Source organism: Schistocerca cancellata, chromosome 9 (genome assembly GCF_023864275.1).
Source record: "Schistocerca cancellata isolate TAMUIC-IGC-003103 chromosome 9, iqSchCanc2.1, whole genome shotgun sequence".
Lineage (NCBI taxonomy): Eukaryota > Metazoa > Arthropoda > Insecta > Orthoptera > Acrididae > Schistocerca > Schistocerca cancellata.
In genome coordinates this window covers 15710952-15736235 of record NC_064634.1, presented here as the reverse complement: position 1 = coordinate 15736235, position 25284 = coordinate 15710952, and the positions used below count along the sequence as shown (strand labels likewise).

The following is a 25284-nucleotide window of genomic DNA, read 5'->3' as shown; positions in this document are numbered from 1 at the left end:
CTACTGCAGCCTACATCCTTCTGAATCTGCTTAGTGTATTCATCTCTTGGTCTCCCCCTACGATTTTTACCCTCCACGCTGCCCTCCAATACTAAATTGGCGATCCCTTGATGCCTCAGAACATGTCCTACGAACCGATCCCTTCTTCTGGTCAAGTTGTGCCACAAACTTCTCTTCTGCCCAATCCTATTCAATACCTCCTCATTAGTTATGTGATCTACCCATCTAATCTTAAGCATTCTTCTGTAGCACCACATTTCGAAAGCTTCTATTCTCTTCTTGTCCAAACTATTTACCGTCCATGTTTCACTTCCATACATGGCTACACTCCATACAAATACTTTCAGAAATGACTTCCTGACAAATCTATACCCGATGTTAAAAAATTTCTCTTCCTCAGAAACGCTTTCCTTGCCATTGCCAGTCTACATTTTATATCCTCTCTACTTCGACCATCATCACTTATTTTGCTCCCCAAATAGCAAAACTCCTTTACTACTTTAAGTGTCTCATTTCCTAATCTAACTCCCTCAGCTTCACCCGACTTAATTCGACTACATTCCATTATCCTCGTTTTCCTTTTGTTGATGTTCATCTTATATCCTCCCTTCAAGACACCATCCATTCCGTTCAACTGCTCTTCCAAGTCCTTTGCTGTCTCTGACAGAATTACAATGTCATCGGCGAACCTCAAAGTTTTTATTTCTTCTCCATGGATTTTACTACCTAATCCGAATTTTTCTTTTGTTTCCTTTACTGCTTGCTCAATATACAGATTGAATAACATCGGGGAGAGGCTACAACCCTGTCTTACTCCCTTCCCAACCGCTGCTTCCCTCTCATGCCCCTCGACTCTTGTAACTGCCATCTGGTTTCTGTACAAATTGTAAATTGCCTTTCGCTCCCTGTATTTTACCCCAGCCACCTTTAGAATTTGAAAGAGAGTATTCCAGTCAACATTGTCAAAAGCTTTCTCTAGGTCTACAAATGCTAGAAACGTAGGTTTGCCTTTCCTTAATCTTTCTTCCAACATAAGTCGTAAGGTCAGTATTGCCTCACGTGTTCCAGTATTTCTACGGAATCCAAACTGATCTTCCCCGAGGTTGGCTTCTACTAGTTTTTCCATTCGTCTGTAAAGAATTCGTGTCAGTACTTTGCAGCTGTGGCTTATTAAACTGATAGTTCGGTAATTTTCACATCTGTCAACACCTGCTTTCTTTGGGATTGGAATTATTATATTCTTCTTGAAGTCTGAGGGTATTTCGCCTGTTTCATACTTCTTGCTCACCAGATGGTAGAGTTTTGTCAGGATTGGCTCTCCCAAGGCCGTCAGTAGTTCCAATGGAATGTTGTCTACTCCGGGGGCCTTGTTTCGACTCAGGTCTTTCAGTGCTCTGTCAAACTCTTCACGCAGTATCTTATCTCCCATTTCATCTTCATCTACATCCTCTACCATTTCCATAATATTGTCCTCAAGTACATCGCCCTTGTATAGACCCTCTATATACTCCTTCCACCTTTCTGCTTTCCCTTCTTTGCTTAGAACTGGGTTTCCATCTGAGCTATTGATGTTCATACAAGTGGTTCTCTTACCTCCAAAGGTCTCTCTAATTTTCCTGTAGGCAGTATCTATCTTACCCCTAGTGAGATAAGCCTCTACATCCTTACATTTGTCCTCTAGCCATCCCTGCTTAGCCATTTTGCACTTCCTGTCGATCTCATTTTTTGCCTGCTTCATTTACTGCATTTTTATATTTTCTCCTTTCATCAATTAAATTCAATATTTATTCTGTTACCCAAGGATTTCTAGTAGCCCTCGTCTTTTTACCTACTTGATCCTCTGCTGCCTTCACTACTTCATCCCTCAAAGCTGCCCATTCTTCTTCTACTGTATTTCTTTCCCCCATTCCTGTCAATTGTTCCCTTATGCTCTACCTGAAACTCTGTACAACCTCTCCTTCGTTCAGTTTATCCAGGTCCCATTTCCTTAAATTCCCACCTTTTAGCAGTTTCTTCAGTTTTAATCTACAGGTCATAACCAATAGATTGTGGTCAGAGTCCACATCTGCCCCTGGGAATGTCTTACAATTTAAAGCCTGGTTCCTAAATCTCTGCCTTACCATTATATAATCTATCTGATACCTTTTAGTATCTCCAGGGTTCTTCCATGTATACAACCTTCTATCATGGTTCTTAAACCAAGTGTTAGCTATGATTAAGTTGTGCTCTGTGCAAAATTCTACAAGGCGGCTTCCTCTTTCATTTCTTAGCCCCAATCCATATTCACCTACTATGTTTCCTTCTCTCCCTTTTCCTACACTCGAATTCCAGTCATCCATGACTATTAAATTTTCGTCTCCCTTCACTATCTGAATAATTTCTTTTATTTCATCATACATTTCTTCAATTTCTTCGTCATCTGCAGAGCTAGTTGGCATATAAACTTGTACTACTGTAGTAGGTGTGGGCTTCGTGTCTATCTTGGACACAATAATGCGTTCACTATGCTGTTTGTAGTAACTTACCTGCATTCCTATTCATTATTAAACCTACTCCTGCATTACCCCTATTTGACTTTGTGTTTATAGCCCTGTAGTCACCTGACCAGAAGTCTTGTTCCTCCTGCCACCGAACTTCACTAATTCCCACTATACCTAACTTTAACCTATCCATTTCCCGTTTCAAATTTTCTAACCTACCTGCCCGATTAAGGGATCTGACATTCCACGCTCCGATCCGTAGAACGCCAGTTTTCTTTCTCCTGACAACGACATCCTCTTGAGTAGTCCCCGCCCGGAGATCCGAATGGGGGACTATTTTACCTCCGGAATATTTTACCCAAGAGGATGCCATCATCATTTAATCATACAGTAAAGCTGCATGCCCTCGGGAAAAATTACGGCCGTAGTTTCCCCTTGCTTTCAGCCGTTCGCAGTACCAGCACAGCAAGGCCGTTTTGGTTACTGTTACAAGGCCAGATCAGTCAATCATCCAGACTGTTGCCCTTGCAACTACTGAAAAGGCTGCTGCCCCTCTTCAGGAACCAGACGTTTGTCTGGCCTCTCAACAGATACCCCTCCGTTGTGGTTGTACCTACGGTACGGCTATCTGTATCGCTGAGGCACACAAGCCTCCCCACCAACGGCAAGGTCCATGATTCATGGTTCATGTGGCAGTATGTAACACAATTGTGAAGCTCACTTGTTCCACGCCACAGTGGAACACACACATAACTACAGTGAAGTAATCAGACTTGACGGTGCAACTAGTGAAGAGCCCAGTGAATTTGTGTTTGTGGAGGGAGGTCATGTTGAACCTCTGGGATATTACTGTAGTGGCTAGGTTTGTAAGCAGAAGTGTCAGACAGTTGATGGAAGTCCTCTGGTATGTAGTCACTACGGTTCATACGCACTACAGGAGAACCCAGAATGGTAGTTCAGGATTGTTATACAAGCCATATGTAACATTATGTGCACCATGATAACGTCGATCTTACAGGGAAAGGATATGAAAAAAGAAGATGAAATCAGGTAAGGAATTCCAGGAAGATTACCAACGGGTGAAAACGAAAATGAGTGGAGGGAGGTGGATGAGGTGATGGGAAGAGACAGGGGATGCTACAGGTGTCTAAAGTTCATTGTGTTCTTTCTATTCGCTGTGGTCAGTGGTGTGGGGGTTGCTCAAATATGCTTCTATTGAACCCAACAGTATTCTCCTAGATAAGCTGAAATATGGTATCAGAGGTCTAGCTGGTAATTGGTTTTGACCTGTATAACTGAAAGAATACAGTGTACTGCTTTAAGAAACTCAAGAGGTGCACACATGAAACAACAACTTCACAATAAAGAATAATCACTAAACGTGTACCACAGGGATCGATATTGGGTCTGCTCTTGTTATTTACAAATGGCCTCGTACTGAGTCGCACAGTGTTGGGAGCGCGTGCCGCCTCTGACGTGGACCACTGTGCTGTGTCGGCAGGCGGTGCGGGCCAAGCGCGAGGTGGTGCTGTCCGCGGGCGCCATCAACTCGCCGCAGCTGCTGATGCTGTCCGGCGTGGGGCCGGCGGAGCACCTGCGCGAGCTGGGCATCCCCGTGGTGCGCGACCTCAAGGTGGGCCACAACCTGCAGGACCACGTGGGGCTCGGCGGGCTCACCTTCGTCGTCGACAAGCCCGTCACCTTCACCAGGGCCCGCTTCCAGGTGCGTGCGTGCGTGCGTGCGTGCCGAACAACGCCACCGCCCTCCCGGGACACTTGGAGACGACTTGTCTTTATCATCCACGCACTAAGAAAAAACTAAAAAATCACCTCCAACTATCCGTCACGCCACTGTCGGCAAACTGTCTGCTTATTTGGACTTGTGCGCCATTACGTAAAAAGAACAGCCGTCTTTGGATTTGTACCGTGACCCTGTACTTCACTGTATGGGGTAAAGCACGTAGGAACGTCGCTTTACGTACAAGATGTCAAATTAAATACCTTTCTGCCGCCTAGATACCAAACTTGTTTTACTTGGCTACCAGTTTCCACGCCATCTTCCGGCCCCTGACCGACGTGTAGGCAGTTATACAGTCGGCAGATGATCGCTATAGCAAGCAGAATGATGCCAGTTCTGCTGGCCTCTGTTTTGTCAGATCCGAGGTAGATGGCGTAGTAAAACGTAGAAACTGGTAGCCAAGTAAAATAAGTTTGGAAACTAGACGGCAGAAAGGTATTTAATTTGACATCTTGTATCGAAAAGCCGAGTCCCACAACATCTCCAAAAAGATGGACATACAGTCATATTACGTAGTCCGTGTTTTCAGAGTAATGAATACCTTCATCATTTGCACCATATTTTCAAACGCAACTTTGCTTCATCAGTGAGCAGTGACAAACATTCACAATGCGCCTGAGCATCATTACAGATGTGCCATTTAGGAGCTTAACTACAGGGTGCAGAAAAAAAAACCTGATAATGTCAGATCAGGATAGTGGACATTGAAATGATCATGCTCTCAAATATTATGTATTTAATTTGAAAATTAAGTTTTGTATTTCGCTTTCTCTCAGTACTCGATACGAGTATTTGTAAGAATTGTTTTCAGTACAAAACATTTCGTTGAAAAATTTATGCTAATTTCCTTCAGTTGGAGGTTTGTAGGTTTCCGTAGGTGCTGTTAAAAACGATAATTTAAGCAGTTTAGACAAAAGACTTGTACAAAATCTTTTAAACGTGACAAGACGCACAGCAGAAAACATAAAAATATTATTCGGAATTATTTTTGTGAAATATCAATTCTTGATGTGTCAGATATTATATGCTTATATTTTTAATAATCAGTGTTACAATATGCAAATTTTGAACATAATTAAATTAACATTTCATTTGCTCAAAATAGTGGCAGTTCAAGTCATCAATCCTATTTAGTCTATGCAAAATACAATATCCAATCTCGTATTTAAAGCTAATAATTAACTTATATTTACTTTATGAACAATTGTTTATTTTCTTATTTTATTTTTAAGTCTTAAGCAAGAAATTCTATTAAAGTATCTTTTATATTGCTTCAAATGTCTTTAAATGCGAACATTTTAGGTTTGGCTTTACCGTGACTGTTACTGACATTAAATGGAACAACGAGGTTACTGTTACCAGTCACTGTTTATTTATCTCCACGACGCATTTCAAAGGTTTAAACCTCCATCATCGGCTCCCTCATCGGGTGGATTTACATTTGTTAATGTGACATTTGTGTGTGTGTGTTGTGTTACGATGTTTGGAGGAACCTGTGGCACTGTGTCCAGTGGTCACAAGTTCCTTTCACTGTCGTAACACATCACATGTATAATGTGATGTGTTGTGTGATGTGTTACGACAGTGAAAGGAACCTGTGACCACTGGAGACAGCGCCACAAGTTCCTCCAAACATCGTAACACAACACAGACACACAAATGTCACATTAACAAATGTAAATCCACCTGATGATTGAGGTTTAGACCTTTGAAACGCGTCGTGGAGATAAATAAACAGTGACTGGTAACAGTAAACTTGTGGTTTCATTTAATAGATTCAAATATCATTAAACAAAAATTAGTGTAAGCTGAAATCAACAAATGACCATAAATATATAACAACGTAGTAAAAATACAATGTGTCGTGATGTGTAATAACCAGGTGTGTTGTGTACTACAATCGGCGAATCTCTGGCTACTACACTAGAACGTTGAATCGAGCATTTTCCAGGTAAACAGATATCGGAATTCGACCGTTGCGGAGTTTGCGATCAGAAAAGAGCAATTTGTTGGTGGAGAGAACACAAAAATGTGTACACTTAGCCTAACGTGCCTCAGATAGTATCTGTCAACCTGAGAACAGCAATTATTCTTTAAATTAGCTTGAAATTTTTATTTAAACCGCACAGAGAGTAGCAGATAAACTTTAAATTCCTATCTTAACCTGATTTCGCTAGACTAAATTTTTCCGTGATTTGCGCTGGGAGTGTCGTACCTTCATTAATCTGTGAAGATAATAAGAGAGGGCACTGCAGCAAGACAGTCGGCATGCAGTGCTGTAGTGTGCAGTATTGGCAATAATGAAATCGAAGGACCACTTGCTTCAGGTTTTGATGAGTATGAATGAGTTTATACTGTAAAGCGTAACGGTATATTAAGATACTGATGAAAAACAAAATGGAAATTAAGTTTTAAACATCATAGTTTTTTCATATACTTTAACGTAAATTTGTGAAACATCTCAAGTTGGTGTGTTAAAACGATTACTGCGGCCTCAAACTGTTGCTACCAGCTCTTCACAGGTGCCAGCTGCCGTGCGCTCGTCGATGGTTGCCTGCCGATTCGTGATCACAGCTTCACAGTGGTGCGTTTCCGGTCTTATCCTGCGGACCTACCTCTCTTGTACTTCCCCTATACTGCGCTGTTCTTATTATTTAATTTTTGTACAATCCGTGAAAATTCCACCACAAGACCATTGTTGTTTGTTGTTATGGTCTTCAGTCCTGAGACTGGTTTGATGCAGCTCTCCATGCTACTCTATCCTGTGCAAGCTTCTTCATCTCCCAGTACCTACTGCAACCTACATCCTTCTCAATCTGCTTAGTGTATTCATCTCTTGGTCTCCCCCTACGATTTATACCCTCCACGCTGCCATCCAATACTAAATTGGTGATCCCTTGATGCCTCAGAGCATGTCCTACCAACCGATCCCTTCTTCTGGTCAAGTTGTGCCACAAACCCCTCTTCTCCCCAATCCTATTCAATACTTCCTCATTAGTTATGTGATCTACCCATCTAATCTTCAGCATTCTTCTGTAGCACCACATTTCGAAAGCTTCTATTCTCTTCTTGTCCAAACTATTTACCGTCCATGTTTCACTTCCATACATGGCTACACTCCATACAAATACTTTCAGAAATGACTTCCTGACACTTAAATCTATACTCGATGTTAACAAATTTCTCTTCTTCAGAAACGCTTTCCTTGCCATTGCCAGTCTACATTTTATATCCTCTCTACTTCGACCATCAGCAGTTATTTTGCTCCCCAAATAGCAAAACTCCTTTACTACTTTAAGTGTCTCATTTCCTAATCTAATACCCTCAACATCACCCGACTTAATTCGACTACATTCCATTATCCTCGTTTTGCTTTTGTTGATGTTCATCTTATATCCTCCCTTCAAGACACCATCCATTCCATTCAACTGGTCTTCCAAGTCCTTTGCTATCTCTGACAGAATTACAATGTCATCGGCGAACCTCAAAGTTTTTATTTCTTCTCCATGGATTTTAATATCTACTCCGAATTTTTCTTTTGTTTCCTTTACTGCTTGCTCAATATACAGATTGAATATCATCGGGGAGAGGCTACAACCCTGTCTTACTCCCTTCTTAACCACTGCTTCCCTTTCATGTCCTTCAACTCTTATAACTGCCATTACGGGGAATATTTAGATGTTTTGCGCGGCCTGATGCTGAACTTACAACACCGAATTTCCGTCAGCAGCCGTTCTTCGACGAAGCAAAGTTGACTGAAGGCGGGCCAGAGCCACAAGTTGGTCAGCGCGGAGAGGCAACACACACTGTAACGAGGGTGACAGTGGGTGAATGAGCCCGGTGCGCTTGCAGTGTGATTATTTTTGTCATGCACACTACAGAAATAACGCGCCAGACTAATAGTAACTGCGGCAGGAAAACTTTGATTGCAGGTGGAGACTTTTGTGCAGAAATATTTGGAAACTATTCAAGAACACTGAGCGCGACGGAATAATGAAACCTATTACATATACACCTTATTCGCATTATTATTTAAAAACATTCGTCTTTTGACAGTTTAGATGGTGGGTGGCAGTTAGCAAGAAACAGAGCCGCGCAACTCATTAAGACGACAACGAAAAGAATACTTGAAATGAAGCTCATGAACAGAATTCATAATTTTTAGTTGTTACATTACGGCCACCCGACCTACATGTTGCTGTCAACTTAGCTCTTGGTCTGCTGTTACGTATCCAAACGTCCAGGGTCCCACGCTTTAGTCACGCCTGTGAATTTTTCCGTCATTTATCGCATCGCTCAGCTCTAGCAACCATTTTTCCAAAGCTGTTTCACAGAGGAAGACTGCACTGTAGTTCCTTCTCTAGATTGTCGCACAGATGACAAAATGGTAGAGATCGAAACAGACGACAGAGAGATAGAGAAACAATTAAAATCGCTCAAAAGAGGAAAGGCCGCTGGACCTGATGGTATACCAGTTCGATTTTACACAGAGTACGCGAAGGAACTTGTCCCCCTTCTTGCAGCGGTGCACCGTAGGTTTCTAGAAGAGCGTAGCGTTCCAAAAGATTGGAAAAGGGGACAGGTCATCCACGTTTTCAAGAAGGAACGTCGAACAGATGTGCAGAACTATAGACCTGTATCTCTAACGTCGATCAGTTGTAGAATTTTGGAACACGTATTATGTTCGAGTATAATGACTTTTCTGGAGACTAGAAATCTACTAAGTAGGAATAAGCATGGGTTTGGAAAAAGACGATCGTGTGAAACCCAGCTCGCGCTATTCGTCCACGAGACTCAGAGGGCCATAGACAAGGGTTCACAGGTAGATGCCGTGTTTCTTGACTTCCGCAAGGCGTTCGATACAGTTCCCCACAGTCGTTTAACGAACAAAGTAAGAGCATGTGGACTATCAGACGAGTTGTGTGATTGGATTGAAGAGTTCCTAGATACAGGACGCAGCATGTTATTCTCAATGGAGAGAAGTCTTCCGAAGTAAGAGTGATTTTAGGTGTGCCGCAGGCGAGTGTCGCAGGACCGTTGCTATTCACAGTATATATAAATGATCTTGTAGATAACATCGGAAGTTGACTGAGGCTTTTTGCGGATGATGCTGTAGTACATCGAGAGGTTGTAACAATGGAAAATTGTACTGAAATGCAGGAGAATGTGCAACGAATTGACGCATGGTGAAGGGAATGGCAATTGAATCTCAATGAAGACAAGTGTAATGTGCTGCGAATACATAGAAAGAAAGATCGTTTATCATTTAGCCCCCTTTCAATTATCGAACAACTCCCCCTTTCAACTATCGAACAAACGAAAGGATGGGTGACATAGTGTTTAGTGTATCTGGGACTGTAAAACAGTTAGGATCCTTAGACGCCAGGAAGGCATCTGGCCCAGGCGGTATCCCCGTAAGATTTTATGTTGACTATGCTACAAATATAGCACCATTCTTATCCGTCATCTATCAGAGACCATTGGAACAGCGGAAGTTCCACTGACTGGAAGAAGGCCCAGGTCATAGCAATCTATAAAAAGGGTAGAAAATCGGATGCACATAATTACCGGCCAATTTCACTGACATCGATTTGTTGTAGAATCATGGAACATATTTTGTGTTCAGACATAATGACCTTTTTAGACTCTGAGAAGCTCATCTGCAGAAACCAGCACGGTTTTAGGAAACAGCGGTCATGCGAGACACAGCTGGCCCTCTTTGTGCATGATATACAACAGGCTCTAGATACCGGCTCCCAGGGTGATGCCATATTTCTCGACTTTCGAAAGGCATTCGACTCAGTTCCGCACTGTCGCTTGCTACAAAAAGTATGCGCCTACGGTCTGTCCAGTGACATATGCGGTTGGATAGTTTTCTAACAGACAGGGAGCAGTATGTCGTCCTGAACGGGGTAACTTCAAGAGAAACAAGACTAACTTCAGGTGTGCCCCAGGACTGCGTAATAGATCCTCTGCTTTTTATGATTTACATAAAAGATGTTTGATGGTATTGACAGCTGTCTTAGACTGTTTGCCGATGATGCTGTAGTCTTCAGGAAAGTAGTATCACACGAAAGTTCTCAACAAATCAATGAGGATTTGCAGAAAATAAATGTATGGTGTAATGACTGGCAGTTATCTCTCAATATTAGTAAGTGTAACCTACTGCGTATAACAAGGCGAAAATCCCCATTAATGTATGAGTACAAAATAAATGCCCAGTCTTTGGGAGCGGTAACATCAGTCAAGTATCTGGGTGTGACTGTTCGAAACTATCTCAAATGGAATGATCAGATTACACAAGTAACTTGTAAGGCGAACTCTAGATTGTGGTTTATTGGTAGAATCATGAAGCGATGCAGTCCTTCAACAAAGGAAATAGCTTACAATACGTTAGTTCGTCCAGTCTTAGATTACTGTTCGTCTGTATGGGACCCTTACCAGTTGGGTCTGATTTAAGAAATTGAGAAGGTCCAAAGGCAAGATTCGTGACTGGTACATTTAGCCATCGCGAGAGCGTTACAAATCTCATAGAAAGTTTGATGTGGGACGCAGTTGCAGATAGACGACGCGCTAAACAGAAGGGGCTGCTCACTGAATTCCGAAATCCAATCTTCACCGAGGATGGAGAGCACATATTAATACCACCAACTTTCAGATCGCGTAATGATCATCATTCAAAGATAAGGGAAATAAGAGCTCATACTGAGGCGTTCAGACAGTCGTTTTTCCCTCGTGCGATCCGCGAGTGGAACAGAGGGGGGGGGGAATATGACTTTGGCGCGAATTGTGCCCTCCACCACACACCGCTTGGTGGCTAGCGGAGTATATATGTAGATGTAGATGTAGCTACAATACAGCAGCTCAGCAACTGGAAGCAGTTTATTCAGTAAATTATCTGGGAGTAGGCATTAGGAGTGATATAAAACGGAATGACCATATAAAATTAATCGTCGGTAAAGCAGATGCCAGACTGAGATTCATTGGAAGAATCCTAAGGAAATGCAGTACGAAAACAAAGGAAGTAGCCTACAGTACACTTGTTCGCCCACTGCTTGAATACTGCTCACCGGTGTGGGATCCGTACCAGATAGGGTTGATAGAAGAGATAGAGAAGATCCAACGGAGAGCAGAGTGTTTCGTTACAGGATCATTTAGTAATCGAGAAAGCGTTATGGAGATGATAGATGAACTCCAGTGGAAGACTCTACAAGAGAGACGCTCAGTAGCTCGGTACGGGCTTTTGTTGAAGTTTCGAGAACATACCTTCACCGAGGAATCAAGGAGTATATTGCTCCCTCCTACGTATATCTCGCGACGAGACCATGAGGATAAAATCAGAGAGATTAGAGCCCACATAGAGGCATACCGACAATCTTTCTTTCCACGAACAATACGAGACTGGAATAGAAGGGAGAACCCATAGAGGTACTCAAGGTACCCTCCGCCACACACCGTCAGGTGGCTTGAGGAGTATGGATGTAATTGTAGATCTGTTAAATCGAGAAGTGCCAATTGCGCATTGTGATTCGGAGTCGATGTTGAACTGGAGGTCCCCTAATAGGTGGATGAGTAATTGCGTTCACAGCCGAAATGAAGGCAGCGGCATATCGCCTGCAATTGTACGATGCCCAGCACTGCACTGAGGTATTCAAACAACTCTTTAGGTGGTACACAACTTTGTCCTCTTCAACATTTGGTCAAAAGAAAACGATTGAAAATATTGAAACCGAACAATTTTAGTCGCCGTGGGAAACAGGAAATGAAATACAGAAGAAATTAGTTACTATCTTCACGTGATAAATGTTGTTTTATCAGCCAACGGCGCCACGCGGGGTAGCCGCGCGGTCTCGGCGCCTTGTTACGGTTCGCGCGGCTCGCCGCGTCGGAGGTTCGAGTCCTCCCTCGGGCATGGGTGTGTGTGTGTGTGTGTGTGTGTGTCGTCCGTAAGTTAGATTAAGTAGTGTGTAAGCTTAGGGACCGATGACCTCAGCAGTTTAGTCCCATAAGATCTTACCACAAATTTCCAAATTTTCGCACAACGGGAATTGGTCTTCACTATAGAAGTGGAATAGAACAAATATTCTAACAGCGACGGTAGATGGTGATTTTATGAAGCAAACATACCATAAGAAAGACTGGGCCATCCGCGCTATTCGTTTAATGATAACACTAGGTGAGTGAACATTAGGTCGTGTGTTAGACTTGCACGTTAGTGTGAATAGGTTTATTTTTTGCATTTAGTTCTGCAGGTAGATGCAATATCTCACGTTTCCGTGTGGTGTCACAACTGGAGAGCAAAGTAGTATAAGAATTTAGGTACGTAAGGAGAATGCTAAATACAAAGACAGGAAAGACTGCAAAACGAAACAGATAAACCACTATACTTCAAGCTTAAGAGGACAATAACAAAATATATATTTGTGTAAAGCATACGTGTCTGCGCAGGCCGTTTGCCCAATACGAGGCTCAAGAAATCGCACCGAAGAACGGTACCAGTTAGAACTGTATCCGTATTAGAAAGAGAGCAAATGTCGCTCTTCGAATACGTAACAATTCTGTATGGGAAGTTCAGAATTATTTTGTATTTCAGAGTGCCATCACTTGTGTGTGTTCGATCACAGCGTCTGTCTCTTCGAACTAGAACTGACGTTCGAAGAAATTTCACATTCCATTCAATAATCGTTGTACGACGACTGCCACACACTATTCACAGACAGTTTAGCACTCTCTTAGTACGGCGAAACTTCGTGTGGTGAATTGATTTTTCCAAATGGCAAGTTTTCTGAGTATGAAGGAATTATCCCTACACAGTTTTCGTCTTACTAATTGCCGACAGTATGTTGCCTACTTGAGACGCAAGCACACGACTTCCCTTTTTCAAATGGGCTTCCAGTAAATGTATGTTACATGTCCGAGAGCGTATTTCATTTACGTGGTTGCATTTGTCTTATTTTGAGACATCGTCTACACAGTTCATTTTTTACCTCGCTCTGTGCACAGGTGATTGGAATTCGCACATATTTGGTAGACTATTAAATTACAAGATTTTATGCATAAATGAGTGTCTACTCATACAGAATAATAGGTCTTTACATGAAGGTGTTTAAAATAATTAAAAAAAATTAAAGAAAAAGTCCAATAGTCGGCTTTCAGTGTATTTATTGGATTCGAATGGAGACTCATACAAACGGTTTCGCAACTTCTGGCGTATATGTGTACAGACATAGTTATAAATTAATACTTTGATAATGGGTAAATGAAGTTATCTGAGATATTTTAAAGTACTGAGTGAACAGATCGAAACGAAGAAGTAGTATTAGGTATTTAGTTAGGAAACTAGGCGTGGATCACCTATGCCCCACAAAGCACGGGCTCAGTCTAATGTAATAAATAAATTTGTAATTTAATGCCAAAAGATCTTTACTATCACTGCTATGTCCTACAGTACGTGGAGCTATTACAGAACGCCGCAGAATAACAGTTGGCGTGGGTAGGCAAAGTTCTCAGCCTTCTTCAATCGCTAAAACGACCATCAGTTACGCATGTCCAACCTATAAAAACGAAGGAACGAAATTAGGTATCAGAACCTGATCCTTGGCTAGAAAACAGTTAGGCAGAAAGTAAAACGTAAAAGACCTGGGGATATTCCCGTGTAACACAGAACAAAAACGGGACTGACTTGTGTCTAAATGGCGGTGATTTGTCATCACTTGACCAATTACAATATGTTGCTGTGCGCCTATGTCGAACGACGGACAGTGCCCCTCGGTAAATGTTATCCGAGGAGGTGTCGGCTCCTGGAGTCGATGAAGAGTATAATGACGATAGTGGAGAAAACTAACAAAATTAATGTTTACAGAGAGATAGAGGGGCTGGCCAGTACTTACCTCAGCTCAGTACAGCCGATAGATACACATAAAACAGAACCGAAAATTTACATTCCTAGCTTTCGGAACAAATGTTCCTTCATCAGGGAGGAGAGAGGGGAAAGAAAGGGAAGAAGGGAAAGGACATTCAGTTACTCACAACCCAGGCTATGAAGCAACAGGGAAAGGAAAATAGGGAGGGTAGCAAGGATGGAGGCATGGTTGTCAGCGGGAAGCCGAATATCTTTGGCTTCCCTCCCTATTTTCCTTTCCCTGTTGCTTCATAGCCTGGGTTGTGAGTAACTGAATGTCCTTTCCCTTCTTCCCTTTCTTTCCCCTCTCTCCTCCCTGATGAAGGAACATTTGTTCCGAAAGCTAGGAATGTAAATTTTCGGTTCTGTTTTATGTGTATGTATCGGCTGTACTGAGCTGAGGTAAGTACTGGCCAGCCCCTCTATCTCTCTGTTAGTATTTGTTTCACATCTTTATATGAGATTTTCCATTAATCGTTTAAAATTAATGTTTAAAAATACATCGAATGAAATTATTTTTAACATACTTTATGAGGCCACCATTACTGAAAGGAAGGAAATTATGTTGAAGGCCAGACTTGCCAGAAGCCGACACGCTTGCGTTTGTTTGTCACCAACATGACAGTAATGCTCTCTGCATGTCAACAAGGAGCTGGAAGGAATCCTCTGCAGCCCATCGGCACGTCCTCTGGCCTTGCACTGTGCACTGTTGCACACGGCGCCCTGACTGGTGTCCTATGTGTGTCCAGACGGTGCCGGTGTTCCTGGAGTACGTGCTGAACGAGCGCGGTCCGCTCACGTCGCTGGGGGTGGAGGGCGTCGCCTTCGTCAACAGCAGGTTCGCCAACCACTCCGACGACTGGCCCGACGTGCAGTTCCACTTCGCGCCCAGCTCCGTCAACTCGGACGGCGGCGAGCAGATACGCAAGGTACCAGCATGCCCTGACTCCAGTGTACACTATCTGACCAAAAGTAGCCGTGACTGAGCGTCTGGTGTCGCCAGATACGGACCCGATAGGGAATATTGTGTTGTCAATAAAGAAGCGGAATTGTTCGGTCGGGAGAGCTCAGTGACTTCGAACACTACCTAGTCACTGGACATCACCTAAGTAACAAGTACAACCCTTCAACAGCTGCCGAAGTCGATTGTTGGTGACGTCATTGTGAAGTGGGAACGCGAAGGAATAAACAAAGACTACGCAGGTCTCATTCATTTACGTACAGACAGAGACCGACGAGCACTGTGGAGGGCGGTTGTAAAAAAAGTTTGAAATCAGTCGAAGAAATCACTCGTGAGTTCCAAAGTGTTACAACGACTCCAGCTTGCACCATGGCTGTCCGTATAGATCTTTTTAAAATAACTGGATCAATGGTCGCACAGCTCCTTATAAGCCTCACGTTTCTGCACTTATTCTACGCGGCGCTGAAGGTAGTGTAGACAGCGAAGTCAGCGGACAGTGGACGGCTGAAACCGACTGATCTGGAGTGATGAATCGTATTATAACTTCGGAAACCCGATGGAAGGGTTAAGGCTTGCCTATTGCCTGGAGGACGTTTTCTGCCAGCATGTGGATTTCCCACGGCGAGGACGGGGGGAGGGGAGGGGGGGGGTGTTGCGCTATTGGCGCGTTACTCGTAGTCAGGGCGTGCTTCTCGTATAGAGCTCAAGGAAACGATAAACGCGAACGGTACGAAAACACATTTTACAGCATTGTGTACCACGTGCAGCAGAGGAACAGTTCGGAGACCATAATTATTTTTATCAGCATGACAATGCACCCTGTCATAAAACAGCATGTGTGAGGAAATGGTTTTTGGACAGCACAATTCCTGAAAGGGCTGGACTGTCGGGAACCCAGAGCTATTTTCGGTTCTTGTAAGAGAGTGTACTGCCATTCCTCCACAGACATTCAGACACATCACTGAACGAGTCTCCAGCAGAGCTGTAGCCGTCATAAAGGAGAAGGGTGAACACAACCCTTATTAATGTTCACTAAAAGACGTCCGGATATTGTTGATCAGATGGTGTGTGTTAAAGGCCATCAGCCAGTAACGTAAGACTGAGAGATTCGCGTTAAAAGCCGTAGGCCTGGAACTCTACACAGAGAAAAGTCTTAAAGCTGATAACAGTATATCACTACCGTACACGTTAGCGGTCACCTGCCATTGCAAGACTGGGCATGCCCATTGTATCTGTACACATGTAAATGCAAGTTAAGGTGTTTTTTATACGGTCTATAAAAGTTTCGAAAAATTACACATACAATATTTTCGCATTTGCTTTTTTGCCAGGGAGCAGTGCCAATCACAAGACTTGGTGTGAAACAACGTACGGTGCACTAAGAGAAAGAGAAATGATACACCGAAGGTAAAATCTTCTAGATTGTTACGCCCCCTCATGTATCATTTCAGGTACTTCTACACGATCGACGTTCCGACCTCTCTGCTGGTATCTTCTTCAGAATGGAGTAGAAGAATAGAGGAACTTCGTGAAGCGTAACGAACTAGAAGATTTTGCCGCGAATGAGCACGGCCGCGAAAGCCTGCAGATTTACAGAAAGGATAAAGATCACATCCAGCACAGATTCTAGATTCTTTTGATATCCTGTGAACAGTGCGCCTGCGCAGGCAGATGTATAAGAATCACTCGAGAGTAGAGTTGAAAAACTACCGTAGACTGTCGTAAGGAAGGGCAGACTACCGTAGTTTTTCTAGCACCTTTTGTCACTCAAGGTCGTACCCACATTACCTGTACGTATGGAGTGTTGCATACCAATGGGGCCTTAACTCATAACGATCGCTTTCTTCGCGTATGCGATCTCTGTTTTACTAGATTTCCCCTAAAAACTGGAAGCGGTGAACTGTCTAGAAACTGAATGGTGATATATAAAGGGCCGGGTAACCTGCAGACCGTTTTCACTCTACCTCCTATCTGTCACTTAAAAATAAAGTGTATTTATGGCAAAAGTCAAACTGTCAATATTTAACTCAGGTTTTATTCGAAAATCGTTGATTTCTATAGTGAAACACAGAGATGTTGTAGCAAAAATAAACAATACAGATTTATCATATAGCGCTAGAAAACGCAGTTTCCTGAACAAAAAGGTAAAAGCAAATCGCAAAACGGAAACATATCAAACATCGCTTCAAAACTTCTTTGAACTTACGCAAACATGTCTCTGTTTTACGTAAACAACTTCGGCATTTATGAATAATAGCTGGAAACGCTTGCCTTTGATCATGATGAAGGATGTGCTATTGAGTACAAAATAATAAGAACAAAGTATATTCAAACAAAAAATAAATACAGGTTGATCCATTGATCGTGACCTTGCCAAATATCTCACGAAATAAGCGTCAAACGAAAAAACTACGAAGATGGAAACTTGTCTAGCTTGAAGGTGGAAACCAGAGTGCGCTATGGTTAGCCCGCTAGATGGCGCTGCCATAGGTCAAACGGATATCAACTGCACTTTTTTAAATAGGAAACCCCATTTTTATACATATTCGTGTAGTACGTAAAGAAATGTTCATATGTTCAAATGTGTGTGAAATCTTATGGGACTTAACTGCTAAGGTCATCAGTCCCTAAGCTTACACACTACTTAACCTAAATTATCCTAAGGACAAACACACACAGCCATGCCCGAAGGAGGACTCGAACCTCCGCCGGGACCAGCCACACAGTCCATGACTGCAGCGCCTGAGACCGCTCGGCTAATCCCGCACGGCATAAAGAAATATGAATGCTTTAGTTCGACTACTTTATCGCTTTGTGATAGGTGGAGCTGTAATAGTCACAAACACATGGCTCAGAATTTTAGACGAACAGTTGGTAACAGGTAGGTTTTTTTAAAATTAAAATATAGAACTTAGGTACGTTTGAACATTTTATTTCGGTTGTTACAATGTGATACATGTACTTTTGTGAACTTATCATTTCTGAGAACGCATGCTGTTACAGCGTGATTACATGTAAACACCGTATTAATGCAATAAATGCTCAAAATGATGACCGTCAACCTCAACGCATTTGGCAATACGTGTAACGCCATTCCTCTCAACAGCGAGTAGTTCGCCTTCCGTAATGTTTGCACATGGATTGACAATGCGCTGACGCATGTTGTCAGGCGTTGTCGGTGGATCAGGATAGCAAATATCCTTCAACTTTCCTCAGAGAAAGAAATCCGAGGATGTCAGATCCGGTGAAAGTGCAGGCCATGATATGGTGCTTCGACGACCAATCCACCTGTCATGAAATATGCTATTCAATACCGCTTCAACCGCTCGCGAGCTATGTGCCGGACATCCATCATGCTGGAAGTACATCGCCATTCTGTCATGCAATGAAACATCTTGTAGTAACATCGGTAGAACATTACGTAGGAAATCAGCATACATTGCACCATTTAAACTACCATCAATAAACTGGGGCACAATTATCCTTGCTCCCATAATGCCGCACCATACATTAACCCGCCAAGGTCGCTGATGTTCCCCTTGTCGCAGCCATCGTGGATTTTCCGTTGGCCAATAGTGCATATTATGCCGGTTTACGTTACCGCTGTTGATGAATGACGCTTCGTCGCTAAATAGAACGCGTGCAAAAAATCTGTCATCGTTCCGTAATTTCTCTTGTGCCCAATGGCAGAACTGTACACGACGTTCAAAGTCGTCGCGATGCAATTTCTGGTGCACAGAAATATGGTACTGGTGCAATCGATGTTGATGTAGCATTCTCAACACCGACGTTTTTGAGATTCCCGATTCTCGCGCAATTTGTCTGCTACTGATGTCCGGATTAGCCGCGACAGCAGCTAAAACACCTACTTGGGCATCATCATTTGTTGGTTGACGTTTCACATGTGGCTGAACACTTCCTGTTTCCTTAAATAACGTAACTACCCGGCGAACGATCCGGACACTTGGATGATGTCGTCCAGGATACCGAACAGCATACATAGCACACGCCCGTTGGGCATTTTGATGACGATAGCCATATATCAACACGATATCGACCTTTTCTGGAGTTGATTAACGGTCCATTTTAACACGGGTAATGCATCACGAAGCAAGTACCGTCGGCACTGGCGGAATGTTACGTGATACCACGTACTTATACGTTTGTGACTATTACAGCGCCATCTATCACAAAGCGAAGAAAGTGGTCCAACTAAAACATTGATAGTTCTTTACGTACTACACGAATATGTAATAAAAAATGGGGGTCCTTATTAAAAAAAAAAAGCAGTTATCCGTTTGACCTATGGCAGCGCCATCTAGCGGACCAACCATAGCGCCATCTGGTTTCCGCCTTCAAGCTAGACAAGTTTCGTTCTTTGTAGTTTTTTCGTTTGACGCTTATTTCGCGAGATATTTGGCCCAGTCACGAGGAATGGACGACCCTGTATAAGCCGTCGGCTCTCTTACACACCCATTTGTGTTTCTTTCCCTACCAATGCTGTCGGTACTGCTACCATTTATTACATCATTTATGTAGTGTACCATAACTACCGAACTATAGTTTTGGTAGAGCGCAGTTGTAGTCGGGAGCATCACGACTGGTGGTGAGTGCGGCTGCTACCAGAGTGACAGGACTCAGAGAGTCGCCCGCGTTGCAGATCCTGGGCCTGCGTGACGGCGTCTTCAACACGGTGTACAAGCCGCTGCTGAAGGCGGAGACGTGGACCATCCTGCCGCTGCTGCTGCGGCCGCGCAGCGCCGGCTGGGTGCGGCTGCGCTCCGCCAACCCGGCGCACCACCCGCTCATCGTGCCCAACTACTTCGCGCACCGCGAGGACGTCGACACGCTCATCGAGGGTGAGTGCTGAGCACGGCCAGGGTGTCTGCGTCTCGAAATACGGCACGCTGCTGTCGCCCTGTGACTGACTGCTGGCCTTTGACCGCTCTGCTGACCTAACGCATCGGTATCAGTCAAGTGTGAGTCCACCAAATCCAGAAAGCCGTGGAATCATAGACGGTGGCACTCAGGTTGGTACTATGTGCCTTGTCTTCTGGAAGAATTCGGTACAGTCCCACACTGCCTTTTCGTGAGTAAAACACGAGCTTATTGAATATCGCACTAGATTTGTGACTGGATTCGTGACGTCCTTGCGTATAGAACTCACAGTGTGGCTCGTTCACGGATAAATTTCGACATACGTAAAGTTCATTTTAGGAGTACCTCAAAAAGTATGTTATATATATATGTCCAAGGAGTCGTCAGGCGCAGTTTCTCTGGTGTGTCAGCGGACATTTGCAATTTCGTTTTTGCATTGTGCACTTGGAGTCTGCCCAACAAACACTGCTCATCACGTTTTTCATGCGAAGCTCAGTGTCGGTTTGTTTCCAGTCCCAAATAAACTGAATTTTAAAGCGGAATTGTACGTGCCCGTTCGATAGAGCGATCCCAGATTAGTCTAGTCCGATATTAGTTGTGTCGATATGTACTGACAGAGGCAGTAAAATACGGAGAACAGTCAGTACTCCAGCAGTGGCACTGAGACGCTGCCCTTATTCGTATTTTACTGTCCCTGTCCATAGAACAAATATCGAATTAGACTAATCTGCGAGCGGCCTATCGAATGGGCACGTATAAACACCGCTTTAATAACAATTTTGTTTGTAATGGGAAACACACTGACGCTTTCTATTGACACTGGGAGTCGCATGGAAGACGTCCCGAGCCGTAATTATTTCGGCTGACTGCAGCACCACAACGCAAAAACGAAATTGCAAACATCTGCTGAAACACCAGAGAAAATGCGCCTGACTAGCGGATAACCTGGGAAAGCCCATGAGGCGGTTTGCAGCCCATGCTGCTCCCTGCACAAAGCTGACATCAGAAGCCCGAAACGTAATGCAAGAAGAACTATGGAGTGTTGATGAATGCTGCAGGGATTGGCACTTGAAGCTGAACGTAAACAAATGTGACGTACTGCTCGAAAACAGGCGAAGAGATCCGTTACTGTTCGATTACGCTGTTGAACTGTGCGTGTGAATTCCTAAGAGACAAAACTGCTGCGGTTATTGGTCCGCTGTTGATAAAAGAATCAGCGGAAGTAGTAATAATCTTAAAATACCTGAGAGATATAATCTCAGATCAGTAAACAAGAAATAAGGCAGAGGACAATACAAGCAAAACAGGTAATTAACAAGTTGAATTCTATTCTTTTCTGAAATAAAATTAAGAAAAAAGGCAAAAAAGGTTATATGAATCAATAATACAAAGCATTTGTTTGTATGGAGCAGAAGCCTAGGAACTAACGAAACAAGATAGAAGACCTGAAGCACTCCAAATGGAATTTTTGCAAGATGTTTTCCAGTATCAAGGCGAGAGAACATCCCAAATACGGAAATCCCGAAGCGAATGAAAACTCCCACGTAAATCTGTGAAGAGGAGGGAAAACGGAGTTTAAAATGGTATGGGCATGCAATGTGACTGCAAATCTCCAAACAAGAGAAAAAGCAGACACTGTAAAAAATGGAAAAATCAACTAGAGAAGGATATGCAAGGAATAAACTGAAAGAAGATTTATACAATGACCGAGAGACTTCGATACGAAGTTGGAAGAGAGGGCCTCAAGATCCGTAAACAGCTCGCAATACACCCAGGAGTGCCACCCAGGGCGAGTTCAAATGGAATGACCACGTGAACCAAACAGTAGGAAAAACAGATGCCACGCTGACATTAATTGGAAGAGTCTTAAAGAAATGTGAGTCACGTACGAAACAAGCGGCTCACAAAACACTCGTCTGACTGGCTCGTGGACATTACTCGTCAGTCTGGCACTCTTACCAAGTTCGAACAGCAGAAGAGACAGAGAAGACCAACGAAGAGCGCCTCGTTTCACCACGGGACCGTTCAGTAAGGGGTAGGGCGTACGGAGATGCTCGACAAATTCCAGCAGCAGACGCTACGAAAAAGGCCTTGTGTATCACAGAGATTGCTGTTGAAATTCAGAGAGCGTACGTCCGAAGAAGAGTTAGGCAATATACTACTTCGTCCCTTGTACGTCTCGCGAAATGAACACAACGAGAAAATTCCAGAAAGTAGAGCTAAAACGGAAGTTCACCGACAAACATTCTCCCCACGCGCCATTTGCGAAATATATATATATTTCTTCTTTCGCAGTTTGTATGGACGGTGTACCAAACTTTTAGCGTACAAATTGTACAAAAGGCGGATAACACTGAACCGAGTATTTCGAAATAAGGTACCAACGGTTTTAAATGAATATGCCACTGGGTAGGAGGTTTGAAAGAGCAACGCGTATGACGCAAATACACTCCTGGAAATTGAAATAAGAACACCGTGAATTCATTGTCCCAGGAAGGGGAAACTTTATTGACACATTCCTGGGGTCAGATACATCACATGATCACACTGACAGAACCACAGACACATAGACACAGGCAACAGAGCATGCACAATGTCGGCACTAGTACAGTGTATATCCACCTTTCGCAGCAATGCAGGCTGCTATTCTCCCATGGAGACGATCGTAGAGATGCTGGATGTAGTCCTGTGGAACGGCTTGCCATGTCATTTCCACCTGGCGCCTCAGTTGGACCAGCGTTCGTGCTGGACGTGCAGACCGCGTGAGACGACGCTTCATCCAGTCCCAAACATGCTCAATGGGGGACAGATCCGGAGATCTTGCTGGCCAGGGTAGTTGACTTACACCTTCTAGAGCACGTTGGGTGGCACGGGATACATGCGGACGTGCATTGTCCTGTTGGAACAGCAAGTTCCCTTGCCGGTCTAGGAATGGTAGAACGATGGGTTCGATGACGGTTTGGATGTACCGTGCACTATTCAGTGTCCCCTCGACGATCACCAGTGGTGTACGGCCAGTGTAGGAGATCGCTCCCCACACCATGATGCCGGGTGTTGGCCCTGTGTGCCTCGGTCGTATGCAGTCCTGATTGTGGCGCTCACCTGCACGGCGCCAAACACGCATACGACCATCATTGGCACCAAGGCAGAAGCGACTCTCATCGCTGAAGACGACACGTCTCCATTCGTCCCTCCATTCACGCCTGTCGCGACACCACTGGAGGCGGGCTGCACGATGTTGGGGCGTGAGCGGAAGACGGCCTAACGGTGTGCGGGACCGTAGCCCAGCTTCATGGAGACGGTTGCGAATGGTCCTCGCCGATACCCCAGGAGCAACAGTGTCCCTAATTTGCTGGGAAGTGGCGGTGCGGTCCCCTACGGCACTGCGTAGGATCCTACGGTCTTGGCGTGCATCCGTGCGTCGCTGCGGTCCGGTCCCAGGTCGACGGGCACGTGCACCTTCCGCCGACCACTGGCGACAACATCGATGTACTGTGGAGACCTCACGCCCCACGTGTTGAGCAATTCGGCGGTACGTCCACCCGGCCTCCCGCATGCCCACTATACGCCCTCGCTCAAAGTCCGTCAACTGCACATACGGTTCACGTCCACGCTGTCGCGGCATGCTACCAGTGTTAAAGACTGCGATGGAGCTCCGTATGCCACGGCAAACTGGCTGACACTGACGGCGGCGGTGCACAAATGCTGCGCAGCTAGCGCCATTCGACGGCCAACACCGCGGTTCCTGGTGTGTCCGCTGTGCCGTGCGTGTGATCATTGCTTGTACAGCTCTCTCGCAGTGTCCGGAGCAAGTATGGTGGGTCTGACACACCGGTGTCAATGTGTTCTTTTTTCCATTTCCAGGAGTGTATTTTTAAACTGATGATAACTCATAAGAGAAGACAGCCTACCGCGTAGACGGTAGTGGCGATAATTTGAAACGTAACAGCTTACACAGTGGTCTGTGACGTCTACAGGTTGGAGTAATGGCTGTTCAGACTTGATGACTGGCTGTCCAGTAAAGAGGAACTTGCTAACATGCCTTCCATGTGTGCTGCAGGAGTACGTAGTGGCTGTAAAGCCAACAGAATGTGCAGAAAAAAAGTTTCACAGCAGTTGCCATCCTCACTGGACGAAATTTATAGTCGAGTGTATAAACTCTAGGGCTTTTTCTATTCGAGATACGAGCAGTCTTCGGTGCACGAAACCGAATTAAAAACTGAAAAATGCTTATTAGGCTAGCTGCTTGCCTCATTGTGCAACACGCAACAGCGGCATCTGAGAGCCACATTTTATACGCCGTTTGTATCTCACACACTGAGAGCGGTGGCCACCACTTTGAACGGTGGCTGTGTGCTTACGCTGTCGCTATAAGGTCTAACTTATCCAAGACTGTATCCGTGACGCAAGCAGTTTCCAACTTCCCAAACGACCGAGGTGAAGAAATTAGAGAAGAGGTGTCCCACATGTTGCGTCGGGCCTCACTGCGGTGGGAACGTTTCTCCTGGAGAAAGTGCCGTCATTCACTGCATTCGAGAAGATAATTTAGTTGTTTTACTAGCAACTGAAAATTTACAATGCTCCATTACCGTGCTGATTATGTGACCAAAACGTTATTTTTACTCGATGGACTAGCCTATAGAAAATTACGGAGTGACTTCAAAATGACTGAATAATAACGAAGACCTTCCCGCTTTTGAAAAAGAGCTTACTATCTACACATGTGTTCAAGAAAATTTGTACGGGTGCGGCTGTTCCGCCACGTTTATATGACTTTCCGAAATTCCACAAAGCAGACGTGTCAATACATCCCATTGTCAGCATTGAAGGTATCCCCATCTACAGCTTGCCGAAGTATATACCGAAGTTCCTTCATCTTTCCATTAGAAAAACTGATGAGCATATTTCCAACTCCACGGAATTCATACGACGACTGAGATGCTTGCATCCATCAGATCTGTTCAGATTTGACATTGGGTTTTGGAATTTCCACACGAAGAGCGGTTGGTCTTAATCAATGAAAAGTTGTATGTGAAATCATGAAGCTCTGTTATCATGTGCCCACTTCAGCTTACTGCTTATTTAATGATCACGTTTATGAAGAAACTGACGGACTGAGAATGGGGAGCCATTTATCACCTGCAGGTGCACACTTATTTATGGAAGCTTTTGAGGACGTGACTTTCAGGGTGACGTCCTTCAAACCAACCTGACTTAACAAGACACGTGGATGACATGTTTACGGTCTGGCCACGTGGAGCGGTTG

The 25284-nt window shown here is 44.2% G+C and overlaps 1 protein-coding gene across 1 annotated transcript in view; it reads left to right on the top strand.

The window, feature by feature from the left end:
• The window catches only part of LOC126100357 (glucose dehydrogenase [FAD, quinone]-like), a 118784-nt gene that overhangs the window by 87430 nt on the left and 6070 nt on the right, over window positions 1–25284 (top strand). The window contains exons 6-8 of the mRNA XM_049910967.1: window positions 3982–4203; window positions 14929–15108; window positions 19801–19999. Of these exons, the coding sequence (XP_049766924.1) occupies window positions 3982–4203; window positions 14929–15108; window positions 19801–19999 (601 nt within the window). The remainder of the gene's footprint in view (window positions 1–3981; window positions 4204–14928; window positions 15109–19800; window positions 20000–25284) is intronic.